Source organism: Protopterus annectens, chromosome 1.part0 (assembly GCF_019279795.1).
Source record: "Protopterus annectens isolate FY-2018-M chromosome 1.part0, PAN1.0, whole genome shotgun sequence".
Classification (NCBI taxonomy): domain Eukaryota; kingdom Metazoa; phylum Chordata; order Ceratodontiformes; family Protopteridae; genus Protopterus; species Protopterus annectens.
In genome coordinates this window covers 1799207749-1799235016 of record NC_056725.1, presented here as the reverse complement: position 1 = coordinate 1799235016, position 27268 = coordinate 1799207749, and the positions used below count along the sequence as shown (strand labels likewise).

Genomic DNA, 27268 nt, shown 5'->3' with positions numbered 1-27268 from the left:
AGCACTTATATTTTGCTTATAAAATAATCCAGAGATAGGCGGAACAAGGATATGCTTGGGGCATTTACATGTTTCCCTGTCCATGAAGGACAGGGGTGCTAAACTGGGGTGAATTTGCAGTTACCCATCCATTCATCCAAATTACATTTGAATAGCGAAAGAGAAGTACTTTCACTGCTTTATGTGAAGGTGAACACAGTTCCATAGAAGAGTTATTCATTGTGATAAAAACCTGTCCTTGCAACATGTCTTGTTTTGCAAAAGAGACTGAAATCCCTTGAGTGGGTGTTTATGATACCACTGGACTTAAAAATGTGTAATAGATCTTACAGAACACGTTCTGTTAAAGCTCTGTGCACAAAACAGAGGTTGCCTTTCGGTAGCCTGTATGTTACTGAGAAGAGGGACAAAACTTTGAGACAGTCTGTGTAGTTTTATGGTTTTGATCCTTTATTTTTTTATAATGAGAACGATTTGTGGTAGTTCCAGTTGTAACAAGTGTTTGGACATGTACATACTGAAAGGGACATTGTGCAACGATCAGACTAAGTAGCACTGTATACAGTGGAACAGTTACATCCCGGGATTGGAGCACAAAATTGTTACCAAATCCTTTTGCCACGACCTAAGTTGATGCATGACTTGGCTATTTCACTCCTTTTCTGGAATTGTTATGCTGTTCAGATTTCTGGATGCACACAGCATGTTGATTTTAGATGAAATGTTGTTAAACATAATTTACAAATTGATCTCTCTTACATTACTATTGATCACCAAATTTAAAGATAGTTAGGTGGGATTTCTGGACCAACTGTCTACAGTCAGTGGTAAACTTTTTTTTTCTGTGAGGATTCACAGCAATTTTACTTTGCAGCTTCACTAACAGCTGCTTTACTTTCCCTACAAACTCATCCTTAATCTTGTTGATCTTTTTGGGTTTGTCCTGGTGTAACTGAGGCTAAAATGTCATGTAGCCTGGTACCACTAACAGATGAGTGAATGAGGAGGAGTCCTTACATCTAACTAATTTACAGATGTTCTTCATGTTTCACTGTTGCAGTCATCACATTTGGGTTATCTGCCTGCAGGTAGCCCTCAGCTGGCCTGAATACCAGAGTCTTCGAATTTCTGCGTCGGATGCTGTCTCTTTTTCCATGACGTCGGGTCATCAGGGGTATAAAACATGCAGCCGACGCCAATTACATCAGTCTTTCTTGCCGTGCGGTGCCCAAAGCAGAAGCAGTTCGCAAGTGCTGGTCATTTTCGAGTTTCTGCTCCTTCTGATTATCAGGATTTGCCCTTATCTACATATAAGGATTCTGATCCAGAGGATTCCATTCCTCTGCATCCCCTCAAGAAGATTTTTCTTTTGGTGAAACCTTGCACACTTTTAGGGAGCATTTCCGCTGCGAAAGCCAGGATTACTCTGACTCCAAAAAGTGGCTTAGGGAATTTTTACTCCTACCTCAGCACAGGTCTTTAGCTATCCCTCCTGTTCTAGACATTGGAGATGATGTTTTCTTGGAATCTAGTCTTTCCCCAGACACTTTACCTCCAGCTCCCAGAAAACCTGACAGGTATTACAGAGTCACTAAAAAACAAAAACTCTGCAACTGACGAGGCAACCAAATGGTAAAACAAGTGAAACAAAAACGGATAAAACACAATGGTTCCACATGGCAGATTGAATCTCCCGAAAATAATTATTCCAAGAGTAAAGTAAGTGCTTTCACATGCATCATCCGCTTCATCAGACTAGAATAAAAGATGACATTAAGGTACTTCCTTTTATACATTCAAATGAACCAGTCAACAAAGCTGAGGAGTAAAATACATAATTAACCCCTATAATACTGGACATCTGTGAAGGACTTACTCACATTATACAATAATAGCACATTAAAATAAACATAAATTGATACATATGAATAATCGAATTCTGTAATAAATAAGCAACAAAAATAGAATCATACAAATCATTACAAGATACTAATAAATATATTAAGACATTATTAATAACAAACTCACAGTTCATAGCAATAAAGATAAAAACATCATCAAAATTAAAAATCAATGTTTAAGAGCCCTAGCCTTAAGAAACCGCTTCAAGGAAACTTTACTGTCAAGACCAGGGGGTTTATCTGCTTGAAACTGTATAACCCAGTTCTGCTCATTAGTTTCAGTTCTATTCACCAAATCACCTCCCCTCATAGTACTATGCATAATCTCTAACACTAAGAACTTGAAAGTATGCCTGGGTCCTTCTTTAGCTACATGTCTGGGTCCTCCTTTAGCTACATGCATACCTAGAGCACTGGTTTCTTTGTGCCCTGCCATAGCAAAAAAATGTTGTCCACAAAACACTTATACTATTTGATACAAGTACAATAAGCATTGTTGGAAAGCACATACTTAGTTTCCTGATTAATTGTGTTTTCAGCTTTTGCTGAATAGGGTTCAATATTAGAACATTCAAAGTTTTGAAACTTCGATGTTCTAATGTAGACTCCACTCATGTACATATAGGTGGGCAGTTTGTACATCCATCACTAGCATTTAAGATAGAAAGTGTTTTTTGGCTGACTGCCAAACCAAAAATATAATGTACTTTTGCTATTGCACTGTGTTTTTTTCATTTTAAGTAGGTAAAACCAATATAGCATTCAAAGATAGGATTTTGAAACATTTAAGAGATATTAAGAATGCCAAAGAAACCAGTGCTCTAGGTATCCATGTAGCTAAAGAAGGACCCAGGCATACTTTCAAGTTCTTAGTGTTAGAGATTATGCATAGTACTATGAGGGGAGGTGATTTGGTGAATAGAACTGAATCTAATGAGTCGAAATGGATTATACTGTTTCAAGCAGATAAACCCCCTGGTCTTTTCTTAAGGCTAAGGCTCTTAAACATTGATTTTTAATTTTGCTATGAACTGTGAGTTTGTTATTAATAATGTCTTAATATATTTATTAGTATCTTGTAATGATTTGTATGATTTTATTTTTGTTGCTTATTTATTACAGAGTTTGCTTATTATTCATATGTATCAATTTATGTTTATTTTAATGTGCTATTATTGTATAATGTAAGTCCTTCACAGATGTCCAGTATTATAGGGGTTAATTATGTATTTTATTCATCAGCTTTGTTGATTGGTTCATTTGAATATATAAAAGAAAGTACCTTAATGTCATCTTTTATTCTAGTCTGATAAAGCGGAAGATATCCATGAAAGCCCTTACTTTATTCTTGGAATAAATTATTTTCGTGAGATTCAACCTGCCGTGTGGAACCATTGTGTTTTATCTGTTTTCATTTCACAGGTATAAGAGTACCTGACTCTCACAAGTTCCTCTTCAAGAATCCTTCTGCGGATCCAGAGACCATTTCCCAAGGACCAAAAGGCATTAAGGCCACTGCTTCCAAAAATCCTACCCCCTTCTGATAGAGATTCTAGAGCCTTAGACAGATGGAGTAAGAAGGTATACACTTCTGCTACTTTGGCCACCAGGGCTTTAAATTGCCAGTTTCATATGTTAAAGTATCAGGAGCATGTTATGGGGCTACTTAAACAGAAAATTATGTTGATTCCTGACTGTACTGAACACAAAGAATTACAGGATTTAATGCATTCTGCAGAACAAGTTGGTAAACATACATTGCAGTGTGGTTTTGATGCTTTAGAAGCATCTTGCAGGGCTGCTGTCACTGGGTATGTACTTAGAAGGCATGCTTGGCTTAAGGAACAAAATTTGCCAGATCATGTAAAAACTAAATTACTGGATGCTCCCTTAAACCAAGACCGCCTTTTTGGCAACAAAGCAGAAGTCCTCAAAAGGATGGAGGAAAAAGCTAAATCTATTCAAGCTGTTAAAGATTTTCTACAAGTACAGCCTCCCAGATTCAGTAGGCATTGGTCTTCTAAGAACTGGTCATTTCCAGTCCCTTCTAGGCCTTTTCAGTCCAAACCCAGGCATCGCAGACCTACAGGCTACAGTCTCAGGCTTCACACAAACCTAAGCAGTCATGGACTCCCACTTCCAAAGCAGGGAGTAGTAAGCCACCCACCTTCGGAAAAGTGACACAATGACTTAATTTTAACCCTTCCAAGCCCTGCTGTACTACCTGCTCCCTTAGGAGGAAAGCTTGCCCTGCATGCAAAAAACTGGGAACTCGTTACCCAGGACAATTGGGGTTTGAACATAGTTTTCCAAGGATACAGATTCCACTTCCACACCCTACCAACACCAAATGGTTGGCCAGACCTACCCCCAAATTAATGGGCGGAGGCCCAACAGCAGGTTCTCTCTCTCCTCAATATCAGGGCTATTCAGCCTGTCTCAGCAGAACAAAGGGGACAAGGCTTTTATTCAAGACTTTTCCTGGTACCCAGAATAGACAACTCCTGGCGTCCTGTCCTGGACCTCTCTATTCTCAACACCTTTCTGGTAGTTCCAAAGTTCAAAATGCTAACTCTGCAACAGCTTATTCCCATGCTAGCAAAGGATGCCTGGCTGGCAACCCTAGACTTAAAGGAAGCTTACCTGCACATCCTAATAAGGGAATCTTGCAGGAAATATCTACACTTCAGGGCAGGCTCCATGCACTGTCAGTTCTCTGCACTTCCCTTTGGCTTATCTATTGTGCCCAGGGTAGTCACAAAGTGCTTAGCTCCATCCATTGCATTTTGCAGGCAGAGAAATATTCAGATTTACCCATATTTGGATGATTGTCTGATTCAGGCAGAAAGCCAGGACTTGCTATTACAACACCTGGCATTCGTAAAGAAACTTCTAACCTCACTGGGGTACACCATCAACGAAAAGAAATCTCATCTAGTACCCTGCCAACAGATTGTATTCCTGGGACCAAGCTAGAACACAATTTCCCAGTTGGCATTCCTCACTCCAGAGAAAAAAAGTTTACTTGACAACCTCCTTCAAACTATTGGCCACAAAACCACAGCTATCTGCAAGGAAAATACTGCAAGCCCTGAGGCTCATGGCCTCTTGCATTTTACTAATTCCATATGCAAGACTGCATATGAGGAAACTCAAGTGGTATCTAAAAAGCCTATGGTGTCAACATTCTCAGGACCTGGAAACAATGATTTCTATCATTCCTTGTATCAAGACAGAGTGCCTTTGGTGGGCAGAGGCCTGCTACCACAACAAGGGACTCCCTTTCACTCTACCCCCACTGCCATCCAAACCCTAACAGACGCATCAGACTATGCATGGGGGCTCACATGGTAGGGCAGTGCATTCAGGGCAAATAGAAACCAAGACAGATGCACCTGCATATTAGTCAAAAAGAAATGTTAGCTGTACAGAATGCTCCAGCAGCCTTCAAAGACCATATTCTTCCAGGACAACTATTGGTAAAGACAGACACCACAATTATGTGGTACATAAGCAGGGGGAACCCACTCGTACCCTCTCTGCAGACTAGCCATGGCTCTGTGGAACACAGCCTTGCACTACCAAGTACACCTGCAAGCTCAGTTCCTGCCAGGCATACTAAATTCACTGGCAGACGACTTAAGAAGAAGTCTCATGGACCCACATGAATGGAAACTAGAAGCCAAAATATTTAACCTCTTGAGGAACAAATGGGGGACTCCAGAGATGGACCTGTTTGCCTCCCCTCAGAACTATCAATTGAATAAATTCTGCACAAGAACTCCCCACAGCCAAACTTGGAAAGTGGATGCCCTGTCCTTTACCTGAGAAAGCCTCTCAGTTTATGCCTTTCCCCCTCTGCCTCTCTTCTCGAAGGTTCTACTAAAGATCAAACAGGACAAGCCAAGGACAATTCTGATTCCAACGGACTGGCCATGCCAGCATTGATACCCCCTCTTGCGCAGTATGGCATCTGCCTCAGACCCCTTCCCTGCTGTTCCAGCAGGCGGGCCAGATTCTGCACCCTCAGCTTCAAACCCTGAACCTTGCAGCCTGGCTAATTCCTTGAGCTCTCATTTAGCATCCCTCAGTAAGCAGGTACTGGATGTCATTCTGGAGGCAAGGAGGCCTAGTACTAGAAAATCCTATGCTGAAAAGTGGGAAAGACTGTTCCTAGAGCCTGGCTCAGGGGATGGGCACAACGGTGCCCAGCTTACCTCAGATTCTACAGTACTTAACAGAAATGCTCCGCAGGGGTCTATTCTTCTCGTCAATTAAAATTCATGCCTCTGCCATTTCAGCACATTTTAATACAGAGCCACCCCTTTTCTCTCACCCCTTGCTAAAGCAATTCCTTAGAGGGGCCAAAAATTTAAGACCCCCCCCCCAGGAGAGCTCCCACTCCAGCCTGGGAACTTAACTTTGTATTGGAAAAGCTCCCCCCCTCCCCCCTTTGAGCCAGCTGCAACAGCAGAGTTGAAATTCCTTTCTTGGAAAACCGCCTTCCTTCTAGCTATCACGTCAGCAAGAAGAGAGTCTGAATTACAGGCCCTCATGGCAGTGGAACCCTTCATTATCTTCTATGCGGACAGGGTTTTCCTCAGAACTAATCCTTCCTTTATGCCAAAGGTGGTGTCAAGTGGCTCTAAATCAGTCCATTCATTTGCCTACTTTTTTCCCTAGTCCACAAAGCAAAGGGGAACGAATACTGCACTCTCTGGACGTGCACAGACAACTTAAATTTTATTTGGACAGGACTAAGCCTCTCAGAAAATCTGAACAGCTGCTAGTTGGCTTTGCTGTAGGGGCAGAGGGGAAGGCCATTTCAAAGCAAACCATTTCCAAATGGATAGCCCATTGCATTCATTTCTGCTGTAAGCACCATGGAAATCCTACCCCACAGGGGATAAGATCACATTCCACCAGGGCTACATCTACCTCTGCATCTTTTCTCAGAGGAGTCCCTACCAGGGACATCCTAGAAGCTGCTACCTGGAGCTCTGTACATACCTTCACCAAGCATTACCACATGCCTATCCTTTTTAAATCCAGAACTGGATTTGTCGCTGCAGTCTTGCAGGGCTTAATAGCTGGCCCTAATGCTCTTTAACTTCCTCCTCCCTTCCTTAGCTTGTCAACCCAAATGTAATGACTGCAACAGTGCAACACGAAGAACATAGTACATTTGTCTACATTTACCACTTAGTGTATTCACTGTTGCAGTCCTGGTTACCCTCCCTCCAGTCCCTTGACATTAAAACAGTTAATGACATCTTGTTCTTAGATTCTGAAAGTCAGTAATTTTTAATACAGCTGTTTTCAACAAATGAGAAAAACAACCTGAAGGAGAGGGGATAGTTATACCATCTCTGGACTCAAAGTTCATTGGGGGAAGGAGAAAGTTTAGATGAATAACAGTCACGTCTGTATTCTCATAAGGCATTTGAGGTGAAAAAAGTGTCACAGCTGTCTAAGAATAATGTCAAGTTAAGATGAAAATGGATTTTGTTCAGTTTTACTGTTAATTTATTTTTTTTTAATGTCTGAGGCAGGCTTGCACAACTGTTTTGCACCAGGGGCCGGGAGTAGTATAGCTTGTCATTCTTGGAGGCAATATAGATAGATATATAAGAACCTTTGCCAAAGTAATGTTTTTTGAAAGCAAATGAGGATCTGACTACTATTCCTCTTTGCCTTCAAGCCAGAGTTTAAAAAAAAAAAAAAAAGGCAAATTTCAGTCTTTGAAAATGAGTAAATTCCACTGAACACGTGTCACAGGACTGTTGATGACATTAAAATAATGTGATGCTATATCGTCTGGAGTATCAGCCCTTAAGTGATATTTTCTCTTCCCTTTACAAGGAAGAAATGTCCTTCAGGCCAGATAGAGTATTAGGGCTGGATGACTTAATCTGTCTCGAGTTGCTGTAACTTGCTGGACCCTCCTGTCATGCTACAAGTAAAGGAGTATGGCAAAGTCGTAGTATAATTTTTCTAATTAAACAATTTAGCCCAGGCTCCCCTTAATGATTTTCCATATAAACAGCTTGATAGTTGGGAGGTATGGGGGGATAAAAACATACAGAAAAAAAAGTAGACACAGCATATTACCTTTTTTTGTTTGGAGCTACTGTCAAGATGGACTGTTGTCTGTAGACATGCACAGCCATATATATAACTTTCTCTGAAGATGTGAAGGGATTTCTTTCAAATGCTCCCATTGATAAGACTAATCTTTTTTCTCTTCCTTCCTATGAGACTTAACAGATCTAGAAGAAAAAGACAAGATATGCAGTTCTTCAAATGTTTTCAGCCATGCATCCCTATGTACTTCAGTAAGTACCCCTCTAAAACCTAGCCCTTTTAAAGATGGAAGAGGAAGCAAGTGTCAAGTTTCATAGACAATTTGAGAAGAAGCAACAGTCATGGGGGCAGACAAAGTCAATCCAGGTTACAGGGATATAGGCCATGAGGCATATTCCCTTCTGCCCTCATTGTTTGTCCTACTTAGGGGGGTTGTCTTGAGACTTTTCGTGGAACTAAAGAGGACAAAATGTGACCTGTTCTGTACCTGTTCAACCTCAACAACTGTGTAGAAGTAAAAACTTTTAGGTGTTTCATGCTATGGTTTCTTAACTTTGCTAAAGAAAGATGCTTTATTGCTCACTGTAAGCATAATACGTGTTTATCTGCACATAGCTATCCACAAGTTACACAGGTAGTATCTCTTGTTCCGAGTGGTAAAACCTGTTTTGCCTATTTAAGTCTTTGCACTTTGGTCTTTCTTACAGCATCTGTGGATGTTCTTAATGTTTCACTGTTGCATTCATCACATTTGGGGTTATCTGCTTGCAGTAGCCCTCAGTCGTCCTGATTATCAAAGTCTTGGGTCCTGCATTGGTTGCTGTCTCATCTTCCGTGACGTCAGGTAGTCAGGGGTATAAAACATGCAGCCGATGCCATTACACCAGTCTTTCTTGCTGTGCGGTGCCCAAAACAGAAGTAGTTTGCAAGTGCCGGTCGGCTGATTCCTGAAATTTTCATTTTCGATTTTCAGAATTGAAGTCTTCAACTAAAGCTAAGTACTCCATTGGGGAAACTTTTTCTTGCTCTAAACCGATGTCAGTAAAAGTCAGTAACTGTATTTCTTGTGGAAAGCAAATACCTCATAAAGATTTTCATTCGTACTGTGTTCGTACTGTGTTCCTTGCTTAGCTCCTGACCACGACTTACCTCACTGTCGGTTTTGTGCCTTATTTAAAGCACAAACTATTCGTCGTCGGTACATTTTCGCTTCTAAATATTTTGATACTCGGTTCAATTATCCAGATATGTCTTCAGTAAGCCACCCGACTACCAACATTCAGAAAAAACGCAAAGATAAAGAGAGAGACAGGCCACCTAGGTCCAAAGCTGCCGACGACGCTTCTCCTACGCTAGTTGCCAGTTCGCCGGTATTCAGTGAGGCGCTTTCACAGCCCCTGATACCCGCTACGTCAGATTCGCAGGCCTCTACTGAGACCCATTCAGAGTCCGGTATGCCACGAGATATTTCTACCTTGGATGGGTCCTGAGCCACTGTGCAGGCACCGGCTTCTGAGGGTGTATTCAGGCCTACTGACTTGCATATTAAACCAACGCCATCTTCTTTTTCTAGGCTTCAAACTCGAACCATGCCTAGGAAACAGACGCCCAGACCGCATGGTCAGGCCTCTATGCCTAAAAAATAAATGATAAGAATGGCTGAATACCTTATTTTTTTAATCAGGGGAAGCCAACCTTCCCCCTCTAAGAGACTTTGGACTAAATTGGCTTATGATACTTCTGACCAGGATTCTGAAATTTGTCTCCTCTGATGACCAGGATTTACCCTTATCTACCTATGAGGATTCGGATGCAGAGGACTCTATTCCCTCTGCTTCTCCCCTAGAGGATTTTTCTTTTGGTGAAACCTTGCATACTCTTAGGGAGCATTTTCACTGGGAAAGCCAGGATTACTCTGATTCTAAAAAGAGGCTTAGAGATTTCTTACTCCTGCCCCAACACAGACCTTTAGCTATTCCTCCTGTGCTGGACATTGTTGATGCCTTTTCGGAATCTAGCTTGGCCCCTGACTCTCTATCTCCTGCTCCCAGAAAACCTGATAGATATTACAGGGTTCCTGATTCTCACAAGTTCCTTTTTAAAACTCCTACTGCAGATCCTGAGATAATTTCACAGGGACCCAAGGGCATTAAGGCTACTACTGCCAAAATCCTACCCACTCTGATAGAGATTCCAGGGCCCTGGATAGAGGGAGTAAGAAGGTATACACCTCTGCTGCCTTGGCCATCAGGGCCTTAAATTGCCAGATTCATATGTTAAAGTATCAGCAGCATATTATTGGATTGCTTAAAAAGAAAATGTTGTTGCTTCCTGATTGTGCTGAAAATAAGGATTTACAGGTTTTAATGCATTCTGCTAAACAAGTTGGAAAACATACTTTGCAATGTGGTTTTGATTCACTAGAGACATCTTGCAGGGCTGCTGTCACTGGGTCTGTACTTAGAAGGCATGCTTGGCTTAAGTAGCAATCTTTGCCAGATCATGTTAAAACTAAATTACTTGATGCTCCCTTAAATCAGGACTGCCTGTTTGGCGACATAGCAGAAGAAGTTCTTAAAAAAGGAGGAAGAAAAAGCTAAATCTATGCAAACTGTTAAAGATTTCTTACAAGTGCAGCCTCCTAGATTTAGTAGGCATTGGCCCTCAAAAAATTGGTCATTTCCTGCCTCTTCCAGGCCTTCTCAGTACAAACCCAGAACCAGCAGAACTCCCAGCCTTCAGTCCCAGGGTACACACAGGACTAAGCAGTGGGGAGCTCCCACTTCCAAATCAGGGAGTAGTAAGACTCCCCCCTATGGTAAGCTGTCTCAATGACTTAACTTTAAAACTACCAAGCACTTCTCAACTGACTGCTCCTTTAGGGAGAAAGCTCGCTCTGCAGGCAAAAAACTGGGAACTCATTACCCAGGACAGATGGGTTTTAAATATAGTTTCCCAAGGATACAGATTTCACTTCCACATGTTACCAACCCCAAATGGTTGGCCAGATCTATCCCCAAATCACTGGGCAGAGGCTCAAAAGCAAGTACTCTCTCTCTTAAGATTAAAAGCTATTCAGACGGTACCAGAAGAGGAAAAGGGACAAGGTTTCTGCTCAAGACTTTTCCTGTTACCCAGAAAAGACATCTCATGGAGTCCTATCCTGGACCTGTCTATCCTAATCACCTTTTTGGTGATTCCAAAATTCAAGATGCTAACTCTTCACCAGTTGCTCCCCATGATAGGCAAAGATGCCTGGTTGGCAACACTGGATTTAAAGGAAGCCTACCTGCACATCCCAATCAGGGAATCTTGCAGAAAATACCTACGCTTCAAAGCAGGCTGCATGCACTATCAGTTCTCTGCTCTGCCCTTTGGAGCCCATGGTATTCACAAAGTGCCTAGCTCCAGTCATTGTATTTTGCAGGCAAAGAAATATTCAAATATGCCCATACCTGGATGATTGTTTAATTCAGGCAGAAAGAAAGGGCATACTTCTGAGTCATCTGGCATTTGTACAAAAGGTGTTAACTTGTCTGGGGTACACAATAAATGAAAAGAAATCACTTCTGGTACTCTGTCAACAAATTATATTCCTGGGGGCAAGCTGGAACACAACTTCCCAGATGGCTTTCCTCACACCAGAGAAACAACTTAATTTGACAACTCTTACTTCAAGCTAGTGGTCACAAAAACCCTGCTATATCTGCAAGGCAAATATTGCAAGCTTTGGGGTTCATGGCGTCGTGCATTCTACTAATTCCATATGCAAGAGTGAATATGAGGAAACTACAATGGTATTTAAAAAGCCTATGGCGTCAACTTTCTCAGGATCTAGAAGCAATGATTCCTATCATACCTTGCTTATGGTTAGAATTCCTTTGGTGGGCAGAGGCTTGCCACCAAAACAAGGCACTACCATTCACTCTACTCCCTGCCACCCAAACCCTAACAACAGATGCATCAGACTATGCATGGTGGGCTCACCTGGCAGGGGAGTGCATTCAGGGCAAATGGACCCAAATCAAATGCACCTGCATATCAATCAAAAAGAAATGTTCGCTGTACAGAATGCTCTGACAGCCTTCAAGGACCACATTCTTTCAGGACAATTAATGGTAAAGACGGACAATACCACTGTTATCTGGTACATAAGCATGGGGGTACCCATTCTTACCCCGTCTGCAGACTAGCCATGGCTCTGTGGAACACAGCCTTGATCTACCAAGTGCATCTACAGGCTCAATTCCTGCCAGGAAAACTAAGTACACTGGCAGACAAACTAAGCAGAAATCTCATGGACCCACACGAGTGGAAACTGGAACCAAAGATTTTCAACATGTTGATCAACAAATGGGGGATCCCAGATATATGTTTGCCTCCCCCCAGAACTACCAATTGGACAAATTCTGCACAAGGACTCCCCACAAACAAGCTTGGAAAGTGGCTGCTCTGTCCTTCAGCTGGAAAAATCTATCAGTTTATGCCTTTCCTCCTCTGCCTCTCCTCTCCAAAGTACTACTAAAGATCAAACAGGACAAACCAAGGATGATACTGATTGCACCATACTGGCCACGTTAACACTGGTACCCTCTCTTGCGCAGTGTGTCACAGCTGACCCCATGGTGGCACCTACCTCAGACCCCTACCCTGCTGTCTCAACAGGAGAGCCAGATTCTGCACCCCCAGCTTCAAACCCTGAACCTGGCAGCCTGGCTAATTACCTAATCTCTCTGTTACCATCCCTCATTAAACAAGTGTTGGATGTCATCTTGGAGGCAAGGAGGACTAGTACTAGAAAATCTTGTACTGAAAAATGGAAAAACAATTCTGTGCCTGGAACCAGACTCAAGGGATGGCCACAGCAGTGCCCAATTTACCTCAGATTCTTCAATACTTAACTGAGATGCTTCACAAGGGCCTTTCCTTTTCCTCCAACAGAATTCACGCCTCAGCCATTTCAGCTTATTATAACACAGAACCACCCCTCTTTTCTCACCCACTGCTCAAGCAGTTCCTCAGAGGGGCCAAAAACTTAAAACTACCCAGGAGAGCCCCAACTCCATCCTGGGACCTTAATTTTGTATTGGAAAAACTCACCCCCCCCCCTTTTGAGTCAGCTGCAACTGCAGAGTTAAAATTATTTTCTTGGAAAACAGCTTTCCTTTTAGCAATCACTTCAGCAAGAAGGGTATCTGAATTACAGGTCTTTATGGCAGTGGAGCCTTTCATCATCTTTCATGCAGACAGGGTGTCCCTCAGGACCAACCTGTCCTTCATGCCCAAGGTGGTATCCAGTGTGGCTCTAAATCAGTCCATTCATTTGCCAACCTTCTTTTCTAATCCACAGAAGAAAGGGGAACAGATACTGCACTCCTTAGATGTGCACAGACAATTTAGATTTTATTTGGACAGGACTAAACCTCAAAGGAAATCTGACCAACTGCTGGTGGCATTTGCTGTAGGGGCAGAGGGGAAGGCTATTTCAAAGCAAACCATTTTTAAATGGATAGGCCATTGCATTCATTTCTTCTATAAGCACCATGGAAAACCTATCCCACAGGGGATTAGACCCCATTCAACCAGGGCTGCATCTACCTCTACAGCCTCTCTCAGAGGATGTCCCTACCAAAGGCATCCTTAAAGCTGCTACCTGGAGTTCTGTACATACTTTCACCAAACATTACTATTTGCCAATTTTCTCTAAATCCAGAGCTGGCTTTGCCACTGCAGTCTTGTAGGGCCATATAGCTGGTCCTAATACTATCTAAATTCCTCCTCCCATCCTTAGCTTTGGGAATCTACCCAAATTTGATGACGGTAACAGTGAAACACGAAGAACATAGTACAGTTGTGTACACTTACCATAAATGTAGATGTTCGAGTGTATTCACTGTTGCAGACCTGGTTACCCTCCCTCCAGCCCCCTGACTTCTTTTGGCTTATACCTCTATTCTCCTCTACTATACTTAAAAGCTTTTTGGTGTATTTGCTTTTTTGTTGGAGTTATAACCTTGTATATTTATATTTAATTGCTTCTATTGAAGGGGGGCACCTGACATCTGGGGCATGAAAAACTGATGTAATGGTGTCGGCTGCATGCTTTATACCCCTGACTACCTGATGTCATGGAAGATGAGACAGCAACAGACGCAGGACCCAAGACTTTGATAATCAGGCCGACTGAGGGCTACTGCAAGCAGATAACCCCAAATGTGATGACTGCAACAGTGAATACACTTGAACATCTACATTTATGCTAAGTGTACACAACTGTACTTTTTCACTGAGTGTGTGGCACAAATCTTTACCCAGTGTTGTAATTTCCCTGCACATCAAGAAGGCCATCTGGGAGCCTTCCCAGCAGACAGTGCTCCTGGTCACTGTATTGGACATCAGAACCTGCTTGAGTGCCTTTTCCAGAAGACAGACTGTTTCTTGAAATAAAAACAGTATTTTGTGCATATCTCCTGGAAGTGTCACCGTTACAGTTTCTGAAAGACCTTAGTTTATATCTGCTACACTCTGTTGGTTCTTCCTTCAGAATTATTCACGAGGAGCCTGCAGCAGTGACATATAGTGATAAAACCATGACTACAGTCAAGAATCCCACATGCAGATAGTGGGTCAGGTGCTTAACGGCACAGGCAAGACAAGCTGACAGGTGAGAGTGAGTGCACTTGCACATACATTTGCATTTCATTCCTGGTGGAAGTCAGGGATGTGTGGGGGCATTATCCTTTGTGGACAAGGCTGTAGATGAGTAAGTGGGACAACTTGACAGCTATCTTGTTTTTTGCTTTCCCATTAGGATGATTGGAGGTGCATACTGGTGTTGGACCTCGGCAGCAAAAACATTCCTTGGCAGTTGTGTGATGTTGCCCCAGGATACCTTGATTTCTTCAGTGGCCCTGAGATAGTTCAGAGTGAGTCCAGGGGAAGCTAGTCTGGCTCAGTCAACCTGGAGAGAAAATAGAGGCCCTGGAGTCAGCGTGTCCCCTGCACCCCCCCTGCAAATTAAATATACCAACTCCGTGATCGCACTACTTTGAGAAAAAGGGTAAATGGTGTGTTTTATTTTCTAAACACATTTCGGATCTGCTGTTTCTAATTTGATGAGATGGATGAATATGCAGTCCCCATTCCAAGCTGGGAACAAATACTGCCTTTTTTGGCACTTCCCTGTTCTTGTTACATGCCAATACAGCTGCTTAATCAGCAGTGCCAGTCTTCCCTCCCCACCCATGTGATAATGTTAAGTCAACTGGTTGCTTTCAGTTTTTGTCTTCTGTGATGAAATGAATTAACAACTGAAACATTGAAGAATAGCTGATATTCCATCTACATCTGCAAGAAATTAAAGAACAATGAAAGCCCCTAACTTTGCACTTTCATACACAGTAAGTTGCTTTATGCTCCAGTTGTCTACATGCTGGCCTTCCATGTTGTCCAGTGTGGTGTCCTATCTTATTTGCTTGAAGCAACATGAGAAATTCAAATTCGAGATTCCCTTTTCTTTCTTTTTAATGTTTTTATTGAAACTTTACGTACAAGAACAAACACACTAACATAATAAAGCAAGTAGCTATTTACTCAGGTGTCTGCATCCGGTTATAGTGCATATTTACTGGGCTTGTTTCAGGCAGGAATATTTGGGTTAGCAGTAAACTATTTGCTGGAATGAGCTTAGAGAGAGGGGAATATACAGGAGCATTTATTAGGTGCACTCAGCTTCAATAAATAAATAAATAATGAAAATGTCACATATTGCTCTTTACTTGGTTTCCTCTTGATGGTCTCTGAAAGTGAGGTAACCTCCTGTCCTGCTTAGTAAATTCCTACTGCTTTGTCACTCTGGCTGGAATATTTTTTCCACTTATTGTGATATCCCAGACATTTTATGAGTGCATTGCAGTTGTGATTGTACTATTTAAACATATGCAATCATAGGAGGATACGCCGACACAGCTGTACTTTCTGCCACCATACCAGAGGATACTCCTGTGTTCTAATCTCTGTACCCTAAAGTAGGAGACATGGATCTAGTCCTTGACTACAAGTACCAGAACACTGTCATGCAGTTCACTTTTGCATGCATACAATCCAGTGTCTTCCACCTGTTTTTCAGTGCATAGGTCTAGTTCTGCATCATAATGGTGAAGAACATTTACTTTCATTTTTTGGTCCATTTAGCAAAATGCCGTTTCCTAAAGCTAGTTGAAATAAGAAATTTTCAAGACCATTTGGAAATTTGTACATTGTACTGGCTTCCTTGGTCAGATGCTATCCACACGCATTCCCATGTCTATATGACTGGTTAATTGTAGTGTTATATGGAGAAGTACAACTTTTCCTGGAAGGTTAGGATGTATTCATTCTTCAGGGCTGTGGGGATGTTTTCCAAATTCTCATCTGGAATCCCCTCATTGCATCATTTTTGTGGACACCACAGTACTAGAATTGTTATTGGAAGAAAGCCAATGTTACATCTTGATTTGTCATCTGAATTTGTTCCTCAGGAATCAGATTCATGATTTCTGTGAAGTCTTGGGCCTTAAGACACAGCTGTCATTCTTGCAAGTGCCTGTATGCTAATTGAATTCAAATTGACTGGGTTGTAGTCAGGACTTTTGTCCTTATTCTCTAAAGTAATTTTCTAAAGTTTCCTGGTTAGAGGAATTAAGCTTATTTTGGAGCAAAAGGTTCTCATGTGGCATTCCTTTTGACCTGCTGATTCAGATGTTCTACCTCAAAGCCGAAAAAGAAGCCTGCAAGACCATTCCAACTGAAACACACTAGGAGTTGGCATGTTTGTTTTCCCTACTTTGCTCCTGAGTGGGTAGCTGTCACCACCATTACAGTGTCTGCGATTTGGTTGTATCCTAGGATATGATTTCAGAAATTCAGTTTCCTTAATCTGCTATATTTCATCAAGTTACATCTCGGCAAGGAAATGACTCACTGAGCACAACTGTTCTGCAATGTAAGGAAGTAGAGAAATTATTTTTAGGGATGTAAGGCCTTCATCACTTCCCATATGGGGGAGCAAGCCCCCTCTCATCCCTGAACTAATATACCAACCTCATGGTCACACTAGCAAGAAGAAAAGGGGAATCTTTGAACATAAACGAGTCACTGCTGGTGACACTTGGAAACTAAATCTGCAGTGAATTCCTATGGGAAACTGTGATCAGGGAATTGTACACGTACGTTTAACTTGGCCAGTCTGCACCTCATCCAGCTCACAGTCAATGAGGTGTGCAGGAATGCTGACCTAGTTTAGCCTTTTTTTTTTTTTTTTTTTTTTTTTTACAAGCTGTCATGACATGCTGTGTGGCACACACACACACACACACACTTGCCCTGCACTAGCATACACTGACATGATGCACGTTACTATAACTACATACCTTACCCCTAAACTCCATTTCTTTTCTGATATTCACATGGCTTGAATCTTGATCCTGAATTATGCTGTGGAACGTTCCTTAGTTTGATGCTTAAACCATCAAAGGCATAAAAATGTTAGAGTACCAGATAATGAGCTGTAATCCAAACTTCCTTTGAGAGACCGTTGTGATCTGAAGTACTGCCATAAATTCCAGAAATTAAGTTTGGCCGTTGCAGAATTCTGAGAGGAAATGTTTTTGGATTACTTTGCTACTAGAAGGATGATGGAGTAGTTGAAATTGTTCAGCATTGGGGTCTGCAGGATGGTCCAGTGTACAACACCAGGTCTTTGATGGTCCACTGTCTAAAGGCTATAGAAGCGTAAGGATAGACTGCGGTTACATCCTCCTGGAGGTGTCTGTCTTTTTGAAATAACCTTCTGGTCCCTAAAGTAGCAAGAACTTAAGCTTATGCCCAGTCTCCAGGTATGTACCTTGATAGGTAAATTCCCAAATATAGCATCTACCATGCAGCCTTCATTCAGCTGGATTATTCCTCTGACTTGCCTTATCGCAGGGAAGCTGTCTCTTGTGTTATATGGCTGTAGCTTAGTGGTTCCACTGGGAACCAAGGATGCTTCTTCTTAAGTGTCCCCCACTGTCCAACGTGGAGACTCTGTTTAGCTTGAGGAGGATTTAGTTTGTCATTCCACTCCAAGGCCTGTATTTCAAGTCAATGACTTCAGACAGTTAGAGTGCATGAGGGATCTGTTCACTTGGATTTTAACAGGTAGTGCAGGACTCTGGATTGGGCTGCTGATCTTGGGACAGTCCCGCTCAAATGGGGATGTCTGGCAACCCAGCTTACATATTTTAAAAAGTCTAATCCATTTAAAATTCCAGTTCAGAGCTCCTGTTCCTTGTTGTTTAAAATGTGTATGAGAGAGGTTGATCTTCCGCTGTTTTAAATTTGTCACTTTAGTTTTCTGTCTTGGTAGACCTTTTGATAGTTGCCATTTTATCAGCTAGGAGAATTTCATAGCCACAAATTTGAGAGGCACTTTTTCTGTGTTTTAATTTGCAACTTTGTCTCCCAAGACCTGTTCCCTTTTGCTTTAATCTTTAGTTTCTTCTGTAAGCAGTTTGAGTTCACATAAAAAGAGTCTCTTTACAGGTTCATAGGTAGGTACTAAGCTATTGGCCCTGGGGCATATTCAAGCCCAGCCAAAAAGGTACCCTGGCTTTTGCCATCCAAGAAAATTATTTTCCTGTGCCACTGTCGAGCAGAGCCACAGAGGTGATCCCTGGGGTGAATTTCCTATTTCCCATCTAGTCATCAAGATTTTTCTTGAAGCGTGCTAATGAGGAACTTTGTTTGATATAGATAGGTAGTTTATTCCAGAGTATAGGAAGTCTCTGGGACAGGAATCTATCCCTCCGGCATGTTCTGTTTATTGTAGTGACAAGGTTTAGGTCCCTAGAGTGTGCAACTCGGAGGGATTGGAATTTCTTTAAGTGGAGCATGTCCAACAGCTCTGGGCTTGACATAGCTTTGTATGTTAGGCAGAGATCACGTCTGAGTAAGCGATGTACAACGGAGTAAAGCTGGAGTTTTTTGAGACTGTCTGCGTAGGGCATCTGTTTGAAGCCAGTAGTCCTCTTTGTGAGGTATTTCTGTGGCCTTTCCAGTTGTTGTAGATGTCTTGTGAGGTACATACCAAAAGGGGCATTGTACTCTATAATGGGTCTAATGAGTGATGAGTAGAGGGGAACAATGACCTCTTTTTTTCTGGATGAGAAACCTTTTGTGATGACGTGTGCCACGTAGAAGGATTTCCTGACTACTGTGGCGATGTGATTATCAAAGGAGAGACTACTGTCCACCTGTGTCCCAAGGTCTCTTATCACACTTTTGGTGTTAAGTATACTACCGCCTATGTTGTAGTTCATGGGTACAGAGTTTTTACCAAAGGGGATGACAATGCACTTTTTGGCATTGAGCTTGAGGCCATGACTTTGACACCAGGCATCTGTCTCAGTGAGGCCCTTTTGTAGGATGTCCACATTGTTAGGAGTTTCGATTATGGCTCCTAGTTTGCAGTCATCTGCGAACTTTGTTAGCCAAAGACCTTCTGTGTTAGCCTGTACTTCAGAAAAGTAGATACCAAACAGGAGAGGACCCAGGACTGAACCCTGTGGTACTCCACTTGTCACTGGTCTGAAGTCGGATTTGGAGTCTGCTACTTTCACAATGTGGGTTCTGTCAGTGAGCCAGTTGGCAACCCATCTTGTGACATAGGGATTTATACCTAGTTTAGTGAGTTTATCTATAATTCCAGAGTGGGGGATGGTGTTGAAAGCCTTGGCAAGATCTAGATAGGCTGTGTGAACCACCTTACCCTTGTCTACAGCTTTGGTGACTGCTTCAAAGAAGTCTATCCGGTTTAGGAGACATGATCTGCCTTTTACAAACCCAAACTGGGTGGGATGCAGAGTTTGGAGATTACCAATGTCTTTATCTTGTTTTCTAGAAAAATGAATATGAGGATAAATTAAATATGTACAGAATGTAAAGCCACTACTGCAAATGTGTTTTATGGTTTAGATAAACAAAAGAATTTGTTTTCTTTGTAGAAAGTAGGTAGACAAAAAACTCACTGAACAAAACTGTCTATGATGTTACATTAGAAAGTGATGATGGAAGTTTACTTCAGGAGTTTAGCCACCACTCCAGTAGGCCAGTATCATCCCTAGTTGCATTCTTCAGGATAATTTCAACCAAAGATATTTACATTACTGCATTGTTTGCCCTCCACATTTCTGCCATGCATTACATCATGCATACAGCTTGTTATGCGGGGTGTGGCTTTTGCAAGTACACATTGTGAACTGGTAGACTAAGCAGACTTCTACCTTCAGTCCCTCTCTAAATACATCACTACTCAGCACTCATTTGGTGATTAACAGGCATAGAGAAGGAGGCGGTATGTTAGTTATTTAGGGGCCTCCTGTAAACTCCACATTTTTGAGATATTTTCAACCTCCTCCTTCCAAGTTTTAGACTTGCAGTGTTTTGAGTTGTAGAAGGATGCATTTTGCTGACACAGTGGTGAAAGACTATTGTTTAATCTCTCCTTTTTCATCAGCCTTCTGGTGCAGAACAATTGTAGAAGGAAGGGGTCCTGTTGCTGATAGTGGGGTAAATATAGTGAAGAAGGCAGATGTAAAGGAGAATGCAATGAAAGTTGCGCAATTCAAAAGGCACCTTGCCAAATCTGAAACTCTAAAAGACCTGGCAATTAAGTAGGTCACATATCTTTTTATGCTTCACTTTGAAGGTCGTTAACTATCTATACTGCAAACATTTTGTAGTGAGAGTAACACAAGTTAGGATGCCTTTATGTATTTTATATCCGTAAATGTTTCACCTTGTGGTTTAAACAGTAATGAGCATTTCCATTCCTCCCTTAATACATAATTGTGTACCCATTACCATCAGCTCTGGGGTAGTAGCCCCTGTTTGCATACTGTGGCATGATATGATTGCTTATTATGTTATGAGAGTAATTCTGTATAGTTTTACCAAATTTCTTCCAGCACAAATCAGTCCCTTATGTACTGTGATTAAAGTTAAACTGTAACAAATCTTGTATATTAAAAAACGGAATTACCACAGAGTTCCAATAAGTGCTCCAACACCACTATATAGTACTGCCACTGATTCCATTATGAGGCCAAACAACTAGTTGCAGAACAATTTTCAATGTCCACTAAAAAATACTGTCGCCAATTCCGACTTAAAGCCAACCACTGTTGTCAAAACATTTCAATTGTTCGTCCTAAGCAGCACGCCAGCCACGAATGTTAATATAACTAATTTATTAATCTTTAACACTCATATTGCTAAAAAAACTGCTGTTTGTTGAAACAAAAACAACAGTGAAACAAATAGAAGTGTTTAGTGGAATTAAAGAAATTTACAAGGAAGATGAATTTAGCTATTATGTTTAACAGTAAGGACAACAAAGGAAGTGAAAGAGACTGAACAAAAAAGAGATTCTGGGCTGAAGGTTCCGAGTACATTTGTACCTGTAAATCATCCTACAATTGAGATATATGAAAAAATTGTGTCTAGGGACATTTACAAGATGTACAAAGAACACAGACACTTGCACATCAATAGCAATATGACCAAAGAAGAAAGAGACTTACTCAGAAATTTGCAGCAAAATGATAGCTTAAGGGTAATGAAATCAGATAAAGGCGGAGGGATAGTATTATATGATAATTTTGAATATATTAACAAGATACACAATATATTATATGGATCAGGGAATTATGAACCTACATCGTTGAATGAAATCAATATTGCTTATCAGAGAATAGATAGTTATATAGAAGAATTTTTGATTGATGGTAGAATTGACAAAGACACCTACAAATTTTTGAAGGTGAAGTGTCCTAGATTGGCTACCATCTTAGGTATACTGAAAATTCATAAGAATATTACTGACCCCCCCCCCCCCTTCGACCCATCATTTCTGGAAGCAAGTCAAAAACCTTTCCATTGGGTAAATACATTGATGTTAAATTGAAACATGTATACAAAAATATTTTCCATCTTGTTAAAGATTCTTGGGAATTTTTGAGAAATTTCCCAATTCAAGTATGGAATCAGGGATACATGTTCGTAACTATTGATGATATCGATTTGTTTTCATGTATCCCTAAAACAACAGGTCTTGAAGCCTTTGGTAACAGCATTAGAAAGCATGCAGGTACTGAATGGGAAGAGGTTAGTTTGTTCTTAGAAATGTTAGACATAGTTTTAGACAACTATTTCATATATTATGAAGGGAAGTATTTCAGGCAGACCAGGGGGGTAGCTATGGGAGCCGCTTGTGCTCCCATATATGCCAACCTAGTCATGCTTGATTGGGAAGAAAGTGTTATTTTTCCCAGTAACTTTTTTCAGTATATTGTCCACTATGTGAGATTTTTGGACGATATTTATATAATTTGGAACTCTAGTGAGGAAAGACTATTAGAATTCATCCAGTTCCTCAATACAAGTAGTGATTACTTGAAATTTACGTATGCATATAACAAGAGTGGTATGGCTTACCTTGATACCCTAGTATATTCACATAAGGGTGAATTGCAGTCTAAAATTTATAGAAAAGAAACCTTCTCCAATGATTATTTAGCATATGGAAGTTGTCATCCTAAGAAGTTAAAGCAGAACATATATAATGGCCAATGTATAAGGCCTGTGAGAATGACATCTGAGTATGAAACACTATTGGATGAAATACGATATATTCATACTATGTTTCATGAAAGAGATTATCCTGAGAAATTATTGAAAGATACTGATACATATGTATTAAGTTTATGGGGTAATAAGTACAAGCCCTTGTTAGGTTTAGGTAATGAAACGAACCAAGTTAATGGATGTAATGGTAAATTATTGGTAAAGGACAATACGGGTGGATACAAACAAAGAGCTTTAATTATGTTATATAGTCCTAAAACGGATGATGTGATAGAAATTATCAAACATTATTGGTACATAGTATCTAGTGATGAGACAGTGAGGAACATAGTAGATGACAAACCAGGAATGGTGTATAAGATGGGAACCAAGATCAAAAGATATTTGGAGAAAGGAAGTAGACATAGGGAAGAAAAAGTGAAAGATATTGAACAACATATTATCAAGTGTGGATCATATAGACAATGCTGTTATATATTTGACAAAAATGAAATTGTCTTAAACAATAGATTTAGACCAAAAGTTAGGTTTATTAAGGGGAATTGCAACTCAAGAATGGTTGTTTACATCACCGTCTGTCAAGAGTGTTCAGGCTACTATGTGGGAAAAACAGAAAGAAGCCTAAAAAAATGTATCTATGAACATATTTACAATATTAGAAAGATGGACCAGAAAAGTGCATTATTTAAGCACATAGAACAAAAAGGTCCCAAACATCATTTTAAATTTGCTGTATTAGACATTGTTCGAAATGATCCCAGACGTAGAGACAACAAAAAATTTTTAAATTATAGGGAAGCATGGTGGCAAATATTTACGGATGCAACCACACCTCCGGGACTTAATGACAGCATTTTTTTGAAGGCTATTCTTGAGGTTAACACATAGTTTCAACACAAATTTGACAGTTAAGTACCTGTTCATCATTACAGATGAAAATTTTCCATTCTTTATTTTACAAATCCGCTTACTACATGTATTTATTATTGGTATTAGTAGTATTAAATGATTATTTCCATTCATTTCCAACCATTATTATACTAGTTTATTAACATTGATCATACAGTCATATAAATATTTTATTGTTGTTGGTGTGCAATTAAGTATATTTTTTGAATACAATATCCATATATGAGTATTTTTGGTTAGAGGTATTGTTCTGTACGTGTGACAATAGAATACTCTTTATGGAAGTCATAGCAGAATTTATTGAAATGCATTATTTATAGTTTGGTTAGTGTAGTGTAATTTAGCTATACTAGCTATTATACACAGTAGTTCATATATATTACATACATTTCTAGACTGTTTAGTGATAGGACATCTAGGATGGGTAGTTATTTAATGTAATTTGGGGAATTTAGTCGTAGAAGGACTTTTTGTCATTTTTCGTTATTTTGTTGAATTTTTATGGATCGTACAACAAACTACAAAAATACTTTCATTATATGTCGCAGTTTTTAAAATTGTTTTAAGTATTTTTAAAAAAATTGGTCTGGGTAGTGTAAAAATTAATATTGCATTGTATTTGACATTGGAGTGATTTATTAGGCACTGTCACTTTAAATGTTTGAACAGTTTAGTTTCATTTTGGCGCCTTTAAAGTTTTAAAAGGCTGACTGTTGAACTTGATGGTGTTCTGAAGAAGCCCATTAACTTTGGGTGAAAGCGCTTAACCAGGTAGTACAAAGTTTGTACAAAGTTAGCTTTATTATATCGCCAATGTTTTTATCGCATTTTTTATTTTAACGCTTTAAGTTTCTGTTTGTTTCACTGTTGTTTTTGTTTCAACAAACAGCAGTTTTATTAGCAATTTGAGTGTTAAAGATTAATAAATTAGTTATATTAACATTCGTGGCTGGCGTGCTGCTTAGGATGAACAATTGAAACGTTTTGACAACAGTGGTTGGCTTTAAGTTGGAATTAGCGACAGTATTTTTTAGTGGACATTGAAAATTGTTCTGCAGCTAGTTGTTTGGCCTCATAACGGAATCAGTGGCAGTACTATATAGTGGTGTTGTAGCACTTATTGGAACTCTGTGGTAATTCCGTTTTCAAGTTAATTCTTTGGAGACTATTACTGAGAAATCTTGTATATTACCTCGTGAATCAAAGCCCAAAAACAAAAAAAAAACTATACAGAGAAGGAACAAAACCAAAAATGCATACAGTTCCTTTCTGTGCAGTGCACTCAGTCATGATGTTAAGCATACTTAATCCCATTCGTGTTAACCTGTACTACCATCAGAAGGTACGTGTAGCAGTGCAACCTCCTTTCACCCACCAGAGTGTGGTGCTGGTGTGATTAGCCCCTCATTCTTCCAGTTAGGGTGACAGAGTTGAACACCGGTAGCTACATCATGTCATGCTATTGGTCCTCCTATGCCATGGAATCTAGTTGAATATAGGTTAGTTGTGTTTAGTTGGGAGCAAAGTCCACGATGGCAGTGGGACAGCTGTCATAATTTCTTTGTATATGGTTTTTGTCTGGCTGTTTTAATTTACATGTATCAGTTTGTGGTAGGTTCCCCCTAATTCATGCAGTACTTGTATCAAAATTTTAATTCTCACTTGTTCAGATGGTCATCAGCGTCATATTGGGTCCACATTCCTTTTGTTGGTATCCTGTACATTTCAGACATATATGCTGGATAGTTGCCAGTGTGCTGCAGCCTAAGATAAGAATAAGTGGAAAGCTTAAGGAGTTTAGATTATGGATCTGTCTAAAATCCTGGCAGACATAAATTGATGAATTTAACCTTTACTTTTATACACTGGTCCTAGTAACTTGACTTGGTAGCTTCATGGGCCACCCACAGGCTCTTCTCTTCCTGTACATCCACTTGACTGTATCTTTGTGCTAGCTAGTGTGTCATTGAAAGTAAATGACATCAAAGTAGAAACAGGTTACATTTAAAAGAGCAACTAGTTTTTCTTAATTATGTATTGGAGCAGCTAATTATTGTTCTTGGTTTTATTACAGATCTCTTCAGGCAAGTGGCTAGTTCAAGTGACACATGTGACCAGAGACAACTGGGGCTGTTGCTGCACGATGCGATCCAGATCCCCCGTCAGCTTGGTGAAGTTGCAGCTTTTGGTGGCAGTAACATAGAACCCAGTGTTCGAAGCTGCTTCGCACATGTAAGTGAATGTTGTGTGTATTCATTTTGCGCAATAAATTAGTTTTCTAGCACGTGGCACTGCTCAAGCAGAATAGTGCTAAGTAGCAGGAGTTTGTAAACAGTCGTGCAGCTTAACTTTTACAAACTGCAGTCTTAGGTGTTATGCACTGTTTGTTACTTGCAGACTGACTTCTAACTAGCCATTAGTGTCATCTAAAAGGACACTAAAGATGACGATCTAATTGAAGTTAAAAAGAACGTTAATGTTTTCCCTGAGAATGTTTCCATTCTGCCTAGTGTCACTTTTATTGCAAGTTGTTGCTGTAATTGGCTAGCAGTAAGAGTGAATTAGCAGGAGATGTCTTTCTGCTTTCTTAGCTGAATGTCCATCGCCTTATTTCTTTTCTGACATATTCTAACTATGAGGTTGTCCAACTGCTATAAAGGTACCACAGAATTAGCTAAAATGTAAAAAAAAGATTAAAATATACCTGAGAAATTGAGGGGAAAAAACACCCACTCCCGTTCATAAAATTCTGCATAAAGCTCTGTTCAATAAATACCCTACAAAAGGCGTGGGTTTGGCATAATGGTTAATAAATTAAAGGTACAGAGTTTGATTCTGAACTATAAGTTATTAACTAGACTTAAAATGCCCCTTCAGGACAGTTAGGCTAGTATTCCTCTTTGAACCTATGAACTTGCACAGTTACCATATTCCACTGAAATGAAGGATAAACAGAGATGTAAAGTGTAAAAAAATATGTAACTGGAATATGCGGGGGACAGCTTTGTGATAATAAAATGCTTTGTACTGTAGGATTAACAAACTTGTTTCATGACTTGTGGTTTCATCACTCATAATAAAACTTGTTCCCTGAAACACCAGACTTTCATGTAGTACATGCATGTATATTTCTCTAAAAACACCAGAACCCCACGTACTCCGCAGATATATATGTGTGTGTGTGTGTGTGTGTGTGTGTAGGATATGAGAAGTGTGTGTATGAATGGAAGTATAACCTTCAGTGATGGAAACTGAATTGTCAAAAACCAAAACATGGCATCCACAAAGAATTTGGGGGGGGGGGGCAGCCCCCTTTGCTAATTATACATACTAACTCTGAGATCCCATTACAGTGGAGGAAAAGGCATATTCCCCAATCCCCACTGTGTCATGATCTTATACTGGCAAAGCTGAAAAATTTCGATCAGCTGAACTACGTCTACCAAAAGACAATGACACTTTCTTTTAATGGAAAGTTGTGCTCCCATATGATTGTATGTACTTGAACCTCAGCACTGAAATAAATAGGACATGCTGGAGGGACAGATTCATAACCCAGAGGCTCCCTTCACTCTGGAATAAAATCCCAGTCCAGGTTAGGCAAAGTCCCTCATTGACTCTCTTCAAGAGGAATCTTGATGAGTGGATGGGAGATCGTAGGTTTACCCCGGGTATCACTTCTGTCACTGTTAGACAGAGGCACAGTATAC

At 40.4% G+C, this 27268-nt stretch overlaps 1 protein-coding gene across 4 annotated transcripts in view; it reads left to right on the top strand.

The window, feature by feature from the left end:
* UTRN (utrophin) overlaps positions 1–27268 on the top strand; it is a 4744936-nt gene that overhangs the window by 4249645 nt on the left and 468023 nt on the right. For all 4 annotated transcript variants that reach the window (XM_044069601.1, XM_044069592.1, XM_044069610.1 and 1 more), the window contains one exon: positions 25633–25790. In XM_044069601.1, coding sequence (XP_043925536.1) covers positions 25633–25790 — 158 coding nt within the window. The remainder of the gene's footprint in view (positions 1–25632; positions 25791–27268) is intronic.